Source organism: Pseudonaja textilis, chromosome 7, assembly GCF_049901715.1.
Source record: "Pseudonaja textilis isolate UNSWEBS1 chromosome 7, rPseTex1.2, whole genome shotgun sequence".
In the NCBI taxonomy this organism is placed as follows: Eukaryota; Metazoa; Chordata; class Lepidosauria; order Squamata; family Elapidae; genus Pseudonaja; species Pseudonaja textilis.
In genome coordinates this window covers 46710133-46731022 of record NC_141996.1, presented here as the reverse complement: position 1 = coordinate 46731022, position 20890 = coordinate 46710133, and the positions used below count along the sequence as shown (strand labels likewise).

The following is a 20890-nucleotide window of genomic DNA, read 5'->3' as shown; positions in this document are numbered from 1 at the left end:
TGCATGCTTTAGCTGTGATAGTTTTATCCTATAATATAACCAATCAACGTTTCCTGCTAATGATTAATCCATTTGATTCCTCCGTATAATAACTAAATTTTATACTAGTTATCGTACAACATACTTTTATAGTGGACAAAATAAAATATATTTTGGATGAAGAACAAACAGGGTTTAGAGCTGGATATTTGACATTATATGAAGCTCTTTATTTTCTAATATCTAGCTGAAAAATATACTTTTAGGCCAGGATCTGCAACATATTCATCTTTTATTAACTTCAGATTAAGTTGTGACCTTGTTTTTGACAAATATTTTAGTATAAACCTAAGAACTCTAGCATAATTGGTCAGCTGTTTTTCTTAAACTCAGTAAGAACTCTAGTGTAAAAGTTAGGTGCACTGTGAGGAAATATTACATGAAGCAAATTATTGTTGGCAGAAGAGTTAGCCAAGAGTATAAACCAATTCTCTGGTGGCTAAGATAAATAATCTAGTTTATCATTCTCCCAGAATTGAAGGATGGATACTTTAACATTCTCCTATATGCAAATAATGCTCTGTTGTCATCTTAGACTTTTTAAAATGACTTAAAAAACCTTTATGCACTTTAACAGTATAATTTAGCATAGAAGCACTACTTTAATAATGCAAAACCCAAGGTACTAATATTTGCTAATCTTCCTAGTATTCATGCCTGGCAACTGAATAAGAATCTGATTGAACAAATAATTCAGGGAACACTTGTCTGATTGTTTTCTAGGCAGAATCTCATCCTCTCTTTTCCCAATATATTCATTATATAATTATGTATATTCAAATAAACATACTTGAATCCAAGCTTTACTATGATAAAACAAAGATACAAAGATTAAATAAACAAATCCAATTATTCAATTCAGTATTAATACCATTTTTGTTCTCCCTCTACATCCAGACTTGAAGGTGTATTCCACGCCTATTACTTACACTTTAATAACTATTAACAATGGCTAATTGTGTGAATGGTTTTGCATAAATAGATGTACTTTATTTAGAAAGTGCATATTCAACTCTATTTACATACATGCATTTTTTTAGTTTACATAATAATAAAAATGTATATTTAAAAAGTTCTAGATTATAGTATTCAAATATGATAGAATTCAGTTTTATATGACTTAAAATAACTGTTTTCTAATATATTAAACCAGCCACAGATATTTATAGATTATATTTAAAGTTTACAACATGGATTTTAAATTGATTTCACACTTAGTAATAGATTAAAATGAAATACCTTAATTTGTTTTTTGTCACCCTATCAATTACCGCTAGTTAATTTAATAGGTACAGGGCCTTTGAGAATTAGTTATATATTAGATGAAACCTGTAGAACTAAAACTTTTTTTTAACTTAAATACCAAGCCACACTGAAACCTCATTGTAACCCTAATTAATAATAACCCTAATTGTGAAATTACTAAAAAATATATCAAACTGCATACTCTGGTTCTGTTAATGGTGTTGTTTCATTGGGCTCATTTACTGGACTTCCATCTTCATGATTGGTAATTCTTTCATCCTCTGTTCTCATTTCAACTATTGGTTCTTTTGATCCATCTTTCCTAAGTAAAAATAAAGGTAAAAATACTTAATGAACTAATGTTTTAATTTAAAAATGGTGATGTTTATTACCCTATTCCATGAAAGTTTATGCTTAGATATATTTATCAATTCTCAAAATGCCACAAGAATACTTGTTGAAGTATCAAAATATTATTAAACAGACAACTTGTTTATGACACTAAAATTTCCATAAAGGATATTTTAGAATATGCATAGTAAATGCAATGCATTTTTGACATGAAAAGCTATGTCCTTTTTTAAACATTTTTTTTCACAAATCTGGAGAAAAAAAAATTAATTACTTTCATCAGTCCTATTAAAGTCATGGCTGTTTTAATCAGTTTGCACACTAAAGCAATACTTTTTCAGGCTTAAGTAGTAGCCTAACAGAAGAAAAAACTCCAAACAATCTTTTCAAAATTACATTAAAACATGTATGTATTTTTGCCTTTGCATCACTTTTATACTGTGTCCAACTGAAAACATATTGGATGAGTTAATAAAAATTAAAATTATAGTAGCATCAATAAAAATAAATCAAATATCTATATTACCTATTATTTATTTATATTTATTATTTGAAAGAATAAATCAACCTTTCCATGAGATAAATTTCAATAAAACATAGTTGTATTAAAGAGACCTATCGTTTATCATTATATTGTCAATCATCATCAACCCAGAATTCTTACTCGAAGTAGAAATGACCAAGCTCAATTATCAGGCACATTGTATGATGACAAAGCTCCCTGGAGAAAGCTCTAATGCTAAGTTAGGATGAAGGAAAAAGAAGAGTACAATCAACAGCCAAAGTAGATAAACACAGTTATACTGGTGATGGATATGTTGTTGGACCACCTAAGGATCAGATTATGGACAAATAATCAGAGTTGTCACTAAGAGTCAACACTGATTTGATGACACATATTCAGTCACCCAATCAAACACTATTAAATAAAGCTGATCTTAACTATCATGAAAGATAGTTTCATGAAGAAACAGCTTTACAGAGTTCTGGGAGGAAAAAAGCTCTAAAGTGTATAGGACATCAAAAGAAAAATCTATTATATCATGTTCGTTCATTTCTGATAGAGTAAAGACTTTCTTGAGATGTTCTCACTGGATTCAATTCTGGAAAAGAGATATTTCTTGAGATCCCTCCTTATATGATTGTATGCTTTATATGCTAGCTAGGTCATTGCCAATATCTGAATTGGCCAAAAGCCTATTGCTAAACAGTACAATGACTTTAGGTGAAGTATTGGTGTAGCTTGCAGTCATGAAATTGTTCTGCTAGATCAGTTATACCTTAGGATATCTCCAAAAACTGCCCTATAGAACACATTACATCAATCCAGCTGAGTGATGCTCAGTTTATAAATTACCAATTCAGTAATTACTTGATAAAACATTTACTACTATTCCAAGCATTGTTTATACCTTATCCAAAGCCTGTTTCAAGCACACAGGTTGAAATAAATATTAAGATGAATATTAATATACTTTACATTATATTTATTTTAAAAATACAGATTGTTCAGCATAACAATCAGTTTCAGAAAAGATGATTTCCCTGTTCTAAGTAGAAATAACATATGTGTATATGCCTCCTAGAGTCATTCAACAGTGAAATGGGCAATATAAATTTAGTAAATATTAATATCATAACATAACATAGCATCATAATATAACATAAGATAATTCTATCCTTCTATAATGAATAACTGCTATGCCATTGACCTATGGCTCCTCCTCAAATAAATCAACCTTTTAATAGAATAATTTCATTATGCTAATATAATTTTAAAAATAGATAACAATGCTATTAAGTAATATTATTTAAAATTTTGATTATCATAAGTCAGTAATAATAAAAGAGAAAAAATGGAAAAGAGACCTTAATACAACATCTTGGGAAAAAACTTCTATATTGTTTGAAAGCTTTCTATTTTCCTTGTGGGAGTAGGGAAAACTAATTTAAATGTTGACAATAACACAAGCCAACAATATATGCTTCATACCCTTGTAGATTTTTCCTTCCAGTGTTTTAATATAGTTCTTTTAACCAAATTTTATGTCTCAAAATCCACAGTTCTTGATATATTTCAAATATTCAGGATATAAACAAGAATATACACTTATGCACAAAGAACTTCAACATACAGTATTTGAGCCAGAATTATGTTAACAACCTTCCTGATATAAACTATGATAAGAATATGATGAAGCCAAGCTATATGTTTCAATATTCTAATTTATGAATTTCTCCAATAGTAAAACTGTTTTAATTATGTCAGTGATGGGATTCAATTTTTTTTACTACTGGTTCTGTGTGTGTGGCTTGATGGGGGTGGCTTGGCTTGGTGGGGGTGGCAAGGGAAGGATACTGTAAAATCTCCATTCCCTCCCCACTCCACTAATCTGCTTTCCAGCTCTGTTCTCCTGTGCTGGACAACAAAAGAAGACCCAGCCGATCAGCTTGGACTTGGGAGGCAGAGAATAGATGGGGGCGGGGCCAGTCCGAGGTGGTATTTGCCGGTTCTCCAAACTACTCAAAATTTCCACTACCAGTTCTCCAGAACTGGTCAGAACCTGCTGAATACCACTTCTGAATTAGGCCTCATTAAACATTCTGAGGCACCCAATATATACAAATTTTATTTTTTGCTCTTCTATTATATTGTATTTTAAGATCAGAAGGAACCAATTTCTATTAGGAACTGTATAAGAAGCCCGGAATTCATCTTGAACTTCTTATCAAGAAAATAAGTGACTTAGGAATCATAGATAATTCTTCTAACTATAAATTTCAAAAGTGGCAAAAGCATTTTATTCAAATAATCAAGAAAACAAATGTTGAGTAGTCTGTCGATAAATTTAAAGAAAGTTAAATTTTTTCCACAGATCCCCTTTCCTTTAATAAATCATATCAAATCAAGACTTTAAAAATTGGAGAAACACAAAATTTCCAGTTCAAGAAGCCATAGCAAAGTCTTTGTTAGCATCTTGTTCTTTTAAGTTAAAGCAAGAACATTCACTTATCAGAAACATATCTTTCTTTCTAAGTGCATTATAATTAAAAAAAATAATCCTATATCCACGGAAGAAGTAGCTATTACTCTCTTAGCATCCAAATTTATCAAACATTGAGATCTATAATTAGAACACATAATGAAATCCCTTGTCTTCTTTAAGAATAACCATGATGTTAGCTTCATCGCAAAAGAGAATGAAAAGCTTTCTTGTAAGCCTCTAATAAAATAGGACAGATAATAGGAACTTTTTAAAACATATCTACTTCTTCTAACAATTGACTGGCAAGCAGGATGGATGAACTTTCCAGATTTCATAATAGTGACAACTTTTTGAAGCAAAAGATGTAAAATAAAATGAATAACCAGCCACACAATTGTGATCTGTGATCTTCCTAGCTGGCTTTAACAAAATCAATAGGACAAGTCAGATTCACTGAATGACTATGATTCATTCAAGACCACGTGGTTCACTTAATGACTGCAGTAAAAATTGATGTAAAATCAGCTCTGGCATATGATTTTTGATTGGTAGATTTGCTAAGGATTACTGAAGTAGAAACATCTTGTGGTAAGATAACTCTTTAAAACTGAACAGTTCAGGACTAGATTTGATGTGGAAAAATTTACAAATGAACAACATTGGATAAAAGTGTGTGAAAAAAGGGCATAGAGCATATCAATTCATATCTTCTCTGAGTTTTGCTCAGTTTTGCTGCCCAAAATGATAGAATTGTGTAGTTTTGAGTGAACAGAACAAAAATATAAGCATGATTTTTGTTAAGGTCAATCTGAAAGATTTCCCAAACTATCGCACAATATTTTATTAGAGCTGCAAAAAGTAAACAACATTAAGTAAAAGTTAGAGAATATTTGTTGAAGCACAATCCTTACAGCTCATGAGATACCACATACAATTTGTATGTTATTTGCAAGTTACCAGTGTATATTCTTTTTTCTCAAAGTGTTGTGACCAATACTCACAAATATGCTGCCTTTCCTTCTTCCAGCTCTTTACTCTTCCCACTGGACCCACTCTTTTTCCCACAGATCTTTCTAGTGATGCACATTAGCAATCCACACTGCCGTACAAAGAAGCAGCTGACGTCAGTCACCACAAGTATTAGTAGAAGAGCAGCTACACCCAGTCCAATGACTGCACCAAGTCCAAGTCCATTAAACAAAGTACCTTGAAAACAATGGAATAGATAAAGTCAAAACAGTTAATTTCCTGTATGGGGGAATTTGGGTAAATCCCATAAGAGGAAGAGATGGGGGCTGGAATAAGGGTGGGATAAATCTTAAACGTAGCCCTCTTGGATATAAAAGAAGAAGAGGAAAATACTTTCAAGATTCTGTTTGAATTAATAAAATAGACTTTCAGTCATTCCTGGTGAATTGCTTTTTTTTTTTTTTGACATGGCTTATATTGGAAGTATAACAGCTCTTTATTTCTGCAATATGAATCATATGACAACTCCCCCCAGCCAGAATCATATTTAACAGAATAACAGAGTTGGAAGGGATCTTGGAGATTTTCTAGTCCAACCCCATTCTCAGGCAGGAAACCTTATGCCATTTCAGACAAAGGGTTGTGCAATATTTGTTGAGTGGAAGCCACATTTGCAAACTTGCAGACCTATGTCAGTGGTGGGATTCAAAAAAATTTACTACTGGTTCTGTGGGTGTGGCTTGGTGGGCGTGGCAGGGGAAGGATACTATAAAATCTCCAGTCAGAGGTGGTATTTGCCAGTTCTCTGAACTACTCAAAATTTCCGCTACCAGTTCTCCAGAACTGGTCAGAACCTGCTGAATACCACCTCTGACCTATATTAATGTATAAATTGGTGAAATAAGCAATTTTTCATATTATTAAAAGGTGATTTTTTTCCAGTCTCTGGTCACTTCTATGTGTAAAAATTAAATTATGATGTTATTTGTAATACAGTTTAAATGTACTGAATGTTTCTTTTGAATATGGTTCTCTAGGATATTTAAAGAGTTTGTCAAACACCACTGGTATTTTCTTCCATTTCTAACACAAATTTTTTTTGCAAAATATTTGCACAGAATGGCTCAAGGCCTTGTCTGACCATCTGTCTGTCACCAATATATCTCTGAGAAAACAAAGTGGAATGAGACCAGTAATTTGGTGTAAAGAAAAATTGCAGATGAATCCAGATAATTCAGTTCTGAAAAATAGGGGGAAAATATGTTTAAAGTATTTCCCTGAATCCAGGCTGAGCAGCAACTTCAAATGTTGCCAACTGTTCCATTCTAGATTTTCCTTTATACTTTGGGTCATATGATTCATAGTGGAATACATGTAATATCCCTTGTGTTTCCAATAGATTGTCTTATAAAAATATCTAGGCACAATACAAGGGGAAAGCAGAAACATGCTTAAAATGCAATACATATGCAGCTACCCTGATTAGACTCCTACATACACAGATGCACTATGAATGTACCAACCTCTATTACACATACATGAGCACATACAACCATGTACACAAACTTGTGATAATAAAAGGTGGGGAAAATCCATGCTTTTCCTGATTTTTGTTTAAATACAACGTCCAGATAGATGAGAAAGGGAAGCAGAGAAAAGCAGATGTCATGATACACCGCTTAATTTATCTCATTAATTTTTTTATTTTCTAAACATCTATATTTTCAACACTTTATTGTTGATGGTGTTAAATTTTACTAGTTTAAAGTAAATTAACTATTTTATTATTACAATCAAAATATACAATTTGTAGTAATATGAATAATTTTGTGTGAATTTCACTGTGATTTTTTAGGTTTAGATTTTTTCCTTTTAAGTCTAACTTCTTGTAATGAGAATAAAAGTTAAAATTACTGTACTTCTTAGACAAAGGAAATTTTACAAATATAAATGAATGGTCAAAGATTTGGAAATGTCAGGGAAAGTATGGTTTTAAAATAAAAGATCATAAATAGGCTAAATATAACTATTCACTTCTAAACTAAAAATCAATATCAAGAATTGTCATTAATATAGTATACATCTTCAAGTAAAATTATAGGCTTTAAAAGTTGATCCATAATACTAAAAATGCCCTGGAGGCCCTCCAGAAGCCAGAAACAGGCCCATTTCTAGACTTCCAGTACTTCCAGAGGACTGTTTTTCGCTTTCCCAAGAGTCCAGAAGCTTGCCTGATGCCTCTTGGAGGGTGAAAATGGCCTCCCCTGGGCTCTGGAGGCCCACTGAAAGCCGGAAACAGGCCCATTTCTGGACATCCAGTAGAAGCCCCATTTTCCCCTCCCAGAGCCTCTGTATGGACCCTGCACTTACCTGCATTGAAAATGGGCTGTGTGGAGATTCCTGGGAGGGGAAGTGTGGGTGGGGGCAGCTGGTCAGTTCAAATACTGGTTTGGTGAACCAGATACAAATTAAATATCTAGTTTGCCTGAACCAGTCCGAACCATCCTACACACACACACACACACACACACACATCAAGCACCTACATATGAAAACAGAGCAAATAGAAGACAATCAAACAGAATCGTTATAATAATTAAGTTATTTTGTAATAACTGATTACAATTAATTCATAAAAAACCAAGGTACACTGTTATAGATACAGTGGACCCTTTATCTGTATATTCTGGGCATTTCCTTTTACTCTCAGAAATTATATTCCTGCATATTCACGTAAAACACACTATCACCATGCATCTTCTATCCAAGTCATGCGGTTTATCAGAAACAGATAAAAAGGAGGAAAAATAACCAATCAAGATAATAAGGCATGGAAGGGAAAAAAGGGAGCGAAAAGAAGAATATTGTATGTTTTTAAATTACAGAAGAAAGTACTCTGGGTAGAGACATAGTTATCTTCAAATGTCTGAAGAGCTATAAAAAAAATCATTCTGAATTGTTCGAAAGACATAGAAACAGTGGGTTCCAAAAGGAAGTAGATTATATTTGGATAGCAGGAAAAAAATAGTAATAATAAAATCTATTTAACAAACACACAGCTTGAGAATATGGAGAAGTCTCCTTTACCACCATGGCCCAGAGAATTTGAGGCTGTCTGGCTACTAGTAGATTCCTGCACTGGAACAGAGCCAGATAAGATTTCCAAAAACTCTTCTCTAGCATAATGTGATTCTATTATTCTAATGAGTAGTTTGGAGGGCTGGTACATAAAAATAGTTAATGACACAAATAGATGTATGCTTGGGATAATACAAATCTTAATTTCAGTCAAAATATCTATTTCTTATTGGGAAAATTAATAATGGAAAAAGAAATGATAAGAAATTCTACTTACTCCAAATTTTATTAGTTCAGAATGACCGAAATTCATTTTCTCTATATAAATCTTATTGAAGATTTCAATTGCAATTAAATTATTTGTTATTTCATTATAAATGCAAACTATTTATAGTGAAATAATCAAAAGAGAGGAAAAAATACAAAGAAAGGAAACTTAAGAAAAATAAATGGAAAATGTGAAATAAGAAAAATAAAAGAAATGTAGAGGAGTGACTTCCAATCTTCAACATAAATATAAACACATTCGGTAGCTCTTCATTAGGGTTGCAAACAGATGTCTCTTCTTTCATAGCAATAGCATTTAGACTTATATGCCACTTCACAGTGCTTTACAGCCCTCTCTAAATGGTTTACAGAGTTAGAATATTACCTCCAACAATCTGGGTCCTCATTTTATCAACCTTGGAAGGATGGAAGACTCTGAGCTGTTCAGAATTGAACTCCTGGAATCAGCACTTCTGAGCAGTGAGTTAGCCTTACAATACTGCATTCTAACCACTACACCACCATGGCTCATAACATTATCTATAAGCAAATCTATAAGATGTCAGCTTTCCACAGACTTAGAATACTTAGAAATATCAATAAATTCAGGGTCCAAACAAATTTGGAGTATTGAAAGTAATAGTATCAGATTTCAGTGCCAGTTTTGTGTAGTGGTTAAGGCATTAGGTTAGAAACCAAGGGACTGCTTCTACTTCAGCTTTATGCATGAAACCAGCTGAACTACCTTGGGACAGTCACTTCTTTCTCAGCCATAAAAAGGAGACAATGGCAAGCCACTTCTGACATATGTGTCTCCCCAGGAAGCTTTTTTTAGAAAAGAAATGGGGGCGAGGCCAGACTAGTGGACTTATGGTCAAATGATATATTTCAATTATGGAGATCCTATCTTCAAATCTAAAGAGGGGATGGAATCAGAAGGAAATGTTTGCCATTGGTTTAGATATTTACAATTGAAAGAAAGATTTAAACTACACAAAAAGAGCTATGGATCTTATTTTGTAAAAAATTAATTGGAAATCCTACTGTATGGTAGCGATGAATTTATTATTGCTAAGGTGTGTAAACTGTTATTGAAATTGAACTTGGAGAATCAGTAAAACACTATATGGCTCAGTGGACAAAGAACTTTGGATATAATATAATGCTTGAACAATAGGAGAATATGTGGACTAAAGGTCTAAAATTCACATTAAATTATAATTTAAAAGAAAACTCTACAGTTGGTATGTAACACCAGACAAATTGTCAAAAATTGGAACTTTAATGTTATATATATGAACGAGAGCAAGAATACTTTATGCACAAAAATGGAATGATATTTTAATTCCTACAACGGATGAATAGTTGCAAAATTTGATGGAGTTGGCTATATTTGAATCAATAAGTCCCTCAATAAGCATTTTGATTTGGAAAAAAATGCTTTAAAAATATTAGAAGAAATATTAATTCATTTGCAGAAAGTGGCTTCTTACATGGCATTTCCATAAACATTAATAACTTGAAGATAAATATTTTATTGTTCACTCTCTTCTTACAAATACATCAATATTTGTAAATTCATAATCTATGATTTCAGTCTGTATTGAAGAATTATTTCTATTTGTATTTACAATCCAAAAATGCATCATAAGAACTAATTCACACTGATATAAATAGATTTTGATATTTTATGTCAATATTATTACTATATGTAATAATAGTAATTCAATATGAGATATAGTAAATACAAATTATTTTCCCACAACATCACTAAGAGGTGGTATTTGTCATATAATGAAGGTCATGCATAAGATGCATGGATTCTGGAATGAAATATCTGTCTCTGTCTCTACTACTATCTCTATCTCTAATTTCTGCTGTCATTTACATGCAAGAATTCCTGAAGAACACATTGCTTAATGATACTTCCTTTGTTAATCTTAGCATGGCATAATCAACTATCTATGGTATGATATCTTATCTATGATATGATTCCTGGAATCTACTACCAAATTGTTCATAATATCTACTAATTTGATGGAGAGAAGACTAAAGGACTTCTTTGATGAAAGAAAAGAACACATTTTAATGTTTGTGCTTGAGGTGGAAAAAAATAAAATTACTGATTGGATAAGTTTGTGGTTATAGAAATAGCTGGTATATATTATCATATATAAATAAAAAGTTGATGTTTTATGTTACTACCTTATTCTACTGCACTAAAAGCAATTGGAAATCAATGTCTTTCTTTTTCTTTTCACATTTATCACACATTTTTCTCTCCTCCCTTTTTTCTCCCTTATTTTCCCATTGCCTTTATTTTTTTTTCTTTGTATTTTGGTATTTTATATTTTGATAAACTAATAAAAATATTTGAATCAATAAGTCCCTCAATAAGCATTTTGATTTGGAAAAAAATGCTTTAAAAATATTAGAAGAAATATTAATTCATTTGCAGAAAGTGGCTTCTTACATGGCATTTCGATAAACATTAATAACTTGAAGATAAATATTTTATTGTTCACTCTCTTCTTACAAATACATCAATATTTGTAAATTCATAATCTATGATTTCAGTCTGTATTGAAGAATTATTTCTATTTGTATTTACAATCCAAAAATGCATCATAAGAACTAATTCACACTGATATAAATAGATTTTGATATTTTATGTCAATATTATTACTATATGTAATAATAGTAATTCAATATGAGATATAGTAAATACAAATTATTTTCCCACAACATCACTAAGAGGTGGTATTTGTCATATAATGAAGGTCATGCATAAGATGCATGGATTCTGGAATGAAATATCTGTCTCTGTCTCTACTACTATCTCTATCTCTAATTTCTGCTGTCATTTACATGCAAGAATTCCTGAAGAACACATTGCTTAATGATACTTCCTTTGTTAATCTTAGCATGGCATAATCAACTATCTATGGTATGATATCTTATCTATGATATGATTCCTGGAATCTACTACCAAATTGTTCATAATATCTACTAAGAGTATGTTTAAAATAATTAATTGGATAATTAATGTGTGCTTTCTCATTCTTATTTTTCATAGGAAATGATCAGTTACTTCATTCAAACAATTTATATGTATTTTATATATTTTATATTATGAAGCTGTACATCAGTCCAAAGAACTTCAAAAGAAAATACAACCAGCTAATATATTTTAAGTCCCAATAGCTGTTTTTTGCCAAGATTTGTAGAATTAATGACAAATAAGACAAAACTTAGTGACTCAGTCTTTAAAATGATTTAAAGAGTGAAACAGAACAATGAGATTAAAAAAAGAATACAATGTAATATATAAAATTTTTAGAAAGAAAAAATACATTTATCATTCAAACAAGCAAAAAATTAGGAAAAAGAGAAATGACATTTTAAGCTGGACAAATAAACTGTTATTTATGTGTTCTATTTTATGCATCTTATCTCTTAAAATATAAGCAATATGTAACCCATTATTAGTTTAAGCTTAACTGAAATGCCATACATGCATAGTTTCTGCAAACAGTATATTTCTGCAAACAAATAAGAAAAAAATAATGACTTCTTAGATATTAGGTAGGTTCTTCTCAATTCTGTAACTCGTTTGATCAACAGTGGTTAAAATTCTGTATATTTTTTTTTAACTGTACAAAAGCTTCATTGATTGTAGCATTTATAATCAGTGGAAGCCTTCTGAAGCTATGTATAAGTACAAGAATTTTCTGGGTAGTTTTCTTCATTTATACTGATTACCAGACTCTGTGCATTTAACTGAACTAATTATGAACTGTTTATTTAGAAGGAGTACCAGGCTTGCAATGTATGGAAGTTTTCCTTGTTTATGTGATCTGTGACATTATCTTTAGTTAATGTTGTATTATTATTACATGACAAATAGTTATAAACAGGCTAAAGCAAACTGTACTTTAAGCGCTGTCTGTGAGTCTTTCAGGAACACTGATGTTTTTTATTTAATGAAGTTGGATACATATTTTAAAATTATGGATGTCAACGTAGGAAGTGGAGGCAAATAGGAACATATGCATTTGACATTGTGAGACAAATCCTGCTCTGTGTGATTGATGCAATATTATAATACAAATACTAAAGGGAAGAGCTTGTGTCTTATCAAGATACACATTCCATCATTTTAGCATCCATATAATATTAAAAATAGAAGTTTATGAGGAATAATCTGAGCAATGTAATGTAAGAGTAATAATTAGTATATCATCCTGTTGAAGAGAACAAAATCACAAATTCCTCAAAAATTGTTACTAAATGTATTACTATTATAAGTAACCAACAGTGACTACTCTTGACACCAGCCAGGATCTATGACTTTAAGTATTTTGTTTTGTTTTTTTAAAGGGAAACTAATATGCTGCAAAGAAAACAATCAGTCTTAAGCATAATTATAACTTTTATTTGCAAGAATGTTTGGTGATCGACATAAATTATAAAAGGACACACATGTAATATGTAAATAGATACAGATAAAAGCAATGACAATGAGAAAGCGGGGAAAGAAAGAGGGAGAGAGAGGGCAACAACACAAGAGATTGGATATAGATGAAATAAAAATGATAGCTATAACTAAATATAAAATTTTAGCATATAGTATAAAATAGAACAAGGACAGTCTGGACTTTTGTTAGGAAATGTACTTTTCCGGTCAGAGAATGATAAGTTGAGATAGTAGCATATCTGGCATAGGAATGTTTGGAACTGTGTTAGTGAAAGTAACTTTATCTGCTCAGCTTCTACTAAAAAATATTTTATTACTAACCTTATACTGCTGAACAGCCACCTTATCAGACTGGTCATGTCAAGTTATGTTCTCTCTGTCTTTTAAACTTTGTATAATCTATATGGTTTTTATGGTGTCTTTAATTGTAAATCACACAGAGTCTCTTATATAATGAAATGGGTGGTGTATAAATTTGATTAATAAACATTCAAAATTACAGTACCTATTAGCATAAAATTTGGGAATCTGTGATCTAGGCAGTAGGAAGCTCATACTGATTGATCTATGCTTTATGTTTATTGGTTCTGTCATTAAGAAAACAACACAAGAAGAGAAGACAACTAATCTGCCTAAAGGATACAGCTTGGAGTTTTTAACCTTCAGGTAAATACAATTTTTAATTATCAGTCAATGTTAGCTTCATTTTTTTAAAACACAAGAAAGACTATACAATTTGATAGGAAACATAATATAGTATAATAAAACAATTTTTGGTATTTTTAAAATTATTTTTTTGGACAAGTCAGGGTTGATCTTGATACTTTTTATTATTTTTAAAGAATGTTGCAAATTAAATATAATGTGGAAAAAATGTGGAATACTACCAATATGTGGTATCAATTTTTTTTTAAAAAATGTACTAAACGATGTTATATCACATTTATTGATTCCAAATTAAAAAGGTTACATAAAAGAAAACTGACACCAAGCAAGTATGCAATGAAAAATATTCATAAAGTTACATATATTTTGACATTACATTGAGGAAGAGGCTTTACATATACATTTTGCACATCTTTAAGAAAAGTAACATACATGACAGTAAACATTTGTGATTGTTAATAACATAGAATGACATGGACAAAAATTAAATGAAAAATGTACACTTCATAAACTATTTTAAATATACATATTCTATATTTGAAGAGTTTTGTTCTTAAATAATGTTTTAAATATGAGAAATGATCTGTTGTCTTTCATTCATTTCCTCATTCTTATTCTCATACAGGGTTCTATTTCAATGATAGTACATACAAGTGAGTCTTGGATTTAAGTTTGAATATAAAGTTTTTTTCTCCCTTTTTTCTTTGTACAGATGAGAGGAAAAAGAATGCAGGTGGTCTCGTGCTAAAATAAACCAGCTTCAGAGTAAAATAAGTTTCAGGAAACTGCCATTCTAATTAAAGTTAATTTAATAAATTCAAGATTAAAATGTAACCTAAGTCAGAGTTCCCCAATTCTGGAAATACATCCATATACGCACTTGCCTACCACTTCCATAGCCCAGTTCTGAATGGCTCACGGTCCAGTAATGTAACCCAGGGATTGAGAATGCCTGACCTAAGCAATCATTTTATTCAGGCTGGTATTTTTTTCCAAAGATTAGAATGCTCTGCAGTCTTCTTTTGGATTAAGATGAATATGACACTTAGAGACCGAATGCTACATTTAATGAGATTGCTTCATCTGTATATTAGTATTTTTAAAAGATTAATAATAAAGGCAGTTAATTACTAGAATTAATTAAATAATATAATCCACATTATATAAGGACAGTACATTATACACTATTTTTTATTAATGTTTATGCAATCAATCTCAATGAATAAGTAACCTACTAATTAAAGTGTTTTATTAAATAAATTAAAATTCACCCATTACTTTTTACTTATAGGAAACTGTTATAGGGAAATGGCAAGATAAATATGTGCCATCTTTATGCCGCTTCTGTCTCAAGCCTTTCTTTTATCTTTTATCATTCTCTTCCATATCTACATCTTTCAACTCTCAGCTAACTTCTCAATTCGCTTAGTGCTCTAATTCACATATTTCCAGACTTTCTTTCTCCTCTTCATTCCAAAAGCTGGGCCAGTTCTTTGCTATTATCATTTATCTGGATTTATCATTGGATATTCCAAGATTATAGGTAATATAGGTGTTAGAATGCATTTGTATGCTATCCTTGTTTGTTCTGACTGACTAATTTTTCTGGTCACTGGGTATCTTTAGAAGAAAACTATTTGCACTGAGATATTTTAGTAGCAGCTGCAAGATAGACAATAACTTTGAGTGCTATCCCTAAATAGTTGACATTGAACATGTGTGTTTCTGTATTAGTGTACTTATACACATTCAGAGAGAGAGAGAACATCAAAGTACATAAGGTACAGATACAACAATCACCTTTAAAATAAAAATTGCTTTTCTTTATTTCCTGTTTTTTTGTTGAAAAAAAAAAAACCCTAACTACTAGATATTATTGGTTTTATAATGTTCTATGTTGGTTTTAAAAAGTTTAGTTGCAACGGTCATGATTAGAGTAATGAAAAAGCCATTTGGTGGTTATGGAATCGGAAAGGAACCCTGAATACCTGAAGCCTGCTACCAAAAAAATTTGCTATGGTGAAGATATAAGGTGAGCAACCTAATTCAGATTCTTTGTGTTGCATTTTTGTCCCAGTAGATGTTTTTGCCTAGCCACCCACTTTGAAAATTAGAAGAGGAAATGATTACTAGTGATCAATAGTCATGGATTACCATTAACTGGGACAAAGATGGATTAGTGGAAGTGAAATATATTCGGGAGCAGAATTTCCTGTGGTCTTATAGATTCTGCTTCTTCTCTGAAGATATTCAATTTTTAGAAATCTGTCTAATAGTATGGCTTCTGCCTTATTATCTACATTTTGTTAAAGAAACATGCACATGATAAAATAGAATTATAATGCTGCTTGAACACTACAACTTCTTGCTATTATGAATTAGTTACGTTTTCCCAAACTAAAAAGTAAAATCCCATACATAAACTGTATGCAATATCTATCAAATATAATCTGAAATAGGTTAATGTTTTCCCTAATACCAAAGATACATATTTAATTTCAAATCTCTCACTTTAACCTTTCTTTAACATAAATACAGTACAAGTCTGTGTCCATGGAAAAATTTCCCAAAGTTTTATATTAATTAGCTTTATTTTCCTTGTTTCTTTTTTTTTTTTTAAAAAATGCAACTATAAATTCCTTCAATCACCAAAATTAGTAGTGTGTTTCTACTGAAGAAGAACAATTCTATGCATATTTTAAAATGCTCTAATTCATTTTCAGAAGCCAGCTCCTTGGAATTCAGTGCAATTTGTTTTTGCTTGTTTTTACAAGTACAGAAAGTTTTTTGCTTAACAATCAACATTTAGCATCGATTTGAAGTCATGACAGTGCTGAACAAAGTGACTTATGACTGATCTTCATATTTATAATAGTCAGCGTCCCCATGGTCACATGATGATTATTTGAACCCTTGGCAATCATTGCACATTTACAAGGGTCACAACAGCTTATAGTCACATGATCATCATTTGCAACCTTCCCAGATGGCTTCTCACATGCAAAATCAATGGGGAAGCCAGCTGAGAAGTTTGCAAGTCACAACCATGTGATGTCTTAGTTAACTATAGTGGGTTTTTTTTAAAAAAAGCACATCGAAAAACTTGTAAAATTGATAACATGATCCTTTCTTAAATGACTGTGCCGCGGACAATGATGTTTTTTGCTCCCTGTTGTAATTGTAAATCAGGGACTACCTGTAAACACAATGTGTGTAAGTTTGAAGAGAATTGGAGCTTAAGTAAGAAAAAGAAATGAATATATTTTTTATACATTTTAATTTTAAATTCATAAACTAGTTCTGAAAAATGTTGAGATGTAAAATAATTCATATACATATACATACATACATACATACATACATACATATATAATGTCTTAAGTTTTTGTGGGTACTTACATGTATGGTATTCAGCTTTGTTCGGGTATTTTCCCACGTCATTTATAGTTGTGCTTTTAAAGTTGTAGCAACGTTTCGGCAGAATCTCATCTGCCATCATCAGGCTTCTGTATTGTGTTCATCTGTGAGTCAGACTTTTACAGTTGTTTCAGTTTTAAATTTGGGGATAGCCTACTGCAGTGCCATAATGTTTTTTTCTTAATCCTGATTGGTTGGGAGTCTTGGTCTGTGTTTATTGGTCTTGGAGTTTGCTGTGTTCTGCTTGATTGGTGTTTCTAATATCTTCTGTCCATTTTGTGGCTTTTTTTGTGTCTTGATTGGCTGGCAACATTGTGTTCCTGTATTGGAGGCTTTTAGTGCAGCTTGGCTCCGAGTAAATGGACAGCTATTATTTGTTAGGAAGCTAGGTTTCATCTGGGTGCCTGGTTGGGGTGTGTTTGAGCTGGAGGTATCAGGGGGGATCTGTTTTTGCCCAGGTGTTTACCTGGCTAGTGGTGTGGAGATTTTTTTGTTTGTGAGTGCAGGCTTCCATATATATATATATATATATATATATATATATATATATATATATATATATATATATAACAACTTTAAAAGCACAACTATAATGACGTGGGAAAATACTGAACAAAGCTGAATACCATACATGTAAGTACCATGCGAAAAGTTGAGAAAATATATAATATATATATATATATATATATATATATATATATATATATATATATATATATATATGGCATTCGGCTTTGCTTGGGTATTTTCCCACCTCATAGTAGTACCCGAGCAAAGCCGAATGCCATACATGTAAGTACCATAAAAACTTAAGAAAACATATATGTATGTATGTATGATATATATATATATATATATATATATATATATATATATATATATATATATATATATATATATATATATATATATTTAACTGGTAGCTTAGCAATGACAATGCTTTTCTGAAACTTTCCTTTTTTCAGTCACTGTTAGTAAAGAATAATTTCACAAATTTACGTGGAAGCCTTAAGTTTAACTTTTATTTCTTTTAAAGAAAGTAGTAAATCTGTAACATTTATTTTTTACTAAAATGTCATGATGTTCAATGATGTATTTGTTTGTTTGCTTGCTTTTTTGCCAGTCTAATAAAGGAATGAAATAGTGTGAGTCATTACAGCTCATGCTGGTTTTTATCCCAGCAGAATGGAATGGATAAAAAACTTTGCTTTTGAAAAGTAAACTCACAGAAGTATTTATTTTTAGTAAGATTCATTGGCCAATATGAATTTGAACATCATTCTTCCATTCTCTGTAAAAGAGTAAAAAAAAACCCAAAGCTTATTTCATAGTGAATATTAATGACACAGCTGGTATAGTTAGGCAAGACTTGCTGCAGTTTTTTTTATTGTTCAGAATTAAATTAAAATCAAACTATTCTTATCTGGTAGAAGCATGGAATATTCTAATTATCCCTATTACATAACTTCTGTTTAAAACAAACCATATGTATTATCAGGTTTTGATATGGGAATTACATTATATTATCAACATTATCATTTGCATGTATATATTAAAAGCAAATTAGGCTACAGTCTATACCTTGGTAATAGAGGAAAAAAGTTTATGATATTTGAAGTAATACCCTTACAAGATCAATAATCTGACCTCTTGTATTTTGATTTGCAATGTATTTGCAAGTCATTTTATAAGTAACATTGAAAGATGCCTTAAAATTTAATGACATTTGAAGCAAAGGTCATGATAACATTTAGAGGATAGCTGTAATATGAGAAAGAGCTTTTTGTTTGTGTTTGCATGAATATGCAAGGTGCAAACTGCTTTAGTTTATATTATAAATAATAATAATAATATTATAATATTAATACTATTATTAATAATTAATATTAATATTATAATATTATAATTATAATATTTAGAGGATTTAATTGTCTGAAATGTTGTGATAAGAATACAAAAAAATATTAGGGAAAGTTATCCAGACTTTAGAGTAACAAAGTATTTCTTTGTGCAAAAAATACAAAAGTTTGAACTGTATATTATATAAATTATATATTATATATATTATGCAAAAATCATGTGGTCCAAAAATCCATAAGCACATGGACCCTATATTTTCTGGGCTTCCCTCTGAGTTGAGTGATATTTTGTAGTGTCTTTATTTGGTATTGTTAATATATAATCACAGTACAATCTTTTTTGAATTATTTATTTAATGGCAGAGATAATCTTACATATATTATAGAGATGCATGCAAAAGTCTATTTGATTATTCAATGGAAGAAGAAACCTTTCTGAAGACACTTATTTATTAGCTTGTATGCTACGTAAGTGAAGGCTGAACTTTACTATTTTATTTAAAGAAATGATGTAATAAGGAAGATATCGGATATAAACACATTTTCATAAAGGCACAGCAATATGCATAGTAGTTTAAATGAAACCAAATGTTTAATAATAAGGCTCTGACTATATGCTAAACATAACATACAAGTGATTTCATAATCCTAATAATAACTATATATTGATTGGCAAAAAGTTAGATGAGAAGAAAATCTTTTACTTTAAACCACACCACAAGCAACCAAACATATGTGTATTTGAAACTGTTTACGCTGATGAACCAAGGACGTTTTAGCTTGGTAGGGGTCATCTTTGAGTTATAATATGCTTCTAGGCAATGAAGCCTTTACATAAAATTTTACCTGCCAAAAAGTTAATTTATAATTTATGATTTCTTCACTAAAAAAAAAAAAACCCACTTGTGAGAAATATTCATGCAGTATCTCCAGTTGCTGTAGTGCTATTATAACATAACAGATATTTTAAGAGTGCAAAAAATCTTATTTTATGCATACTATTTTAGATTTAAAAAAAAATCACAGAACAAATGCACCACCATAGGCTTGGTTCATCAACAGTATTAAAAAATACACAATATACTTATAACTATTAAGAAAACAAAACCAGCAGCATTCAGCTGCAGTGATTGACTTCCAATTCCACCTTTATGAGCTTCACAGCAAGTATCTGCTTTGATGAAAATTGATAAAAAATTGGATTGAAAAGTGGAAAAAATGAGAAAAAGTATGTGAAAAAAATAAAAAGAAACAGTGAGAGTGAGAGTGAGAAAGAAAAAAAAGAGAAAAATAATTAATGCAATATTTACACAATGCTAGTCAGTTATTTAAAGCAATCATTTTAATATAAAATGCTGAAACTATAGATAAATGAAAAGTTTTTATAAAGTAAGATGAATTTCAGATTAAACAGTGGTTAAAATGTATGATAATTTCCCGCATAATTTCTTTTGTGAACTATAATAGAAAGATCAAGTCCATTAGGCTGCTTTCTTGTACACGAACAGGAATACCATATTATCATACTACTGCAC

The 20890-nt window shown here is 30.7% G+C and overlaps 1 protein-coding gene across 3 annotated transcripts in view; it reads right to left on the bottom strand.

Moving 5' to 3' along the window:
- Positions 1-20890, bottom strand: part of NCAM2 (neural cell adhesion molecule 2) — a 140529-nt gene that overhangs the window by 406 nt on the left and 119233 nt on the right. The window contains exons 16-17 of one of the 3 annotated variants that reach the window (XM_087937530.1): positions 5624-5828; positions 1487-1606 (exon numbers count right to left, since the gene is read on the bottom strand). In XM_087937530.1, the coding sequence (XP_087793656.1) occupies positions 1487-1606; positions 5624-5828 (325 nt within the window). Of the gene's footprint in view, positions 1-1486; positions 1607-5623; positions 5829-19697; positions 20530-20890 lie in introns of those variants that run through there. The other 2 variants (XM_087937531.1, XM_087937532.1) reach the window with 2 other exon arrangements.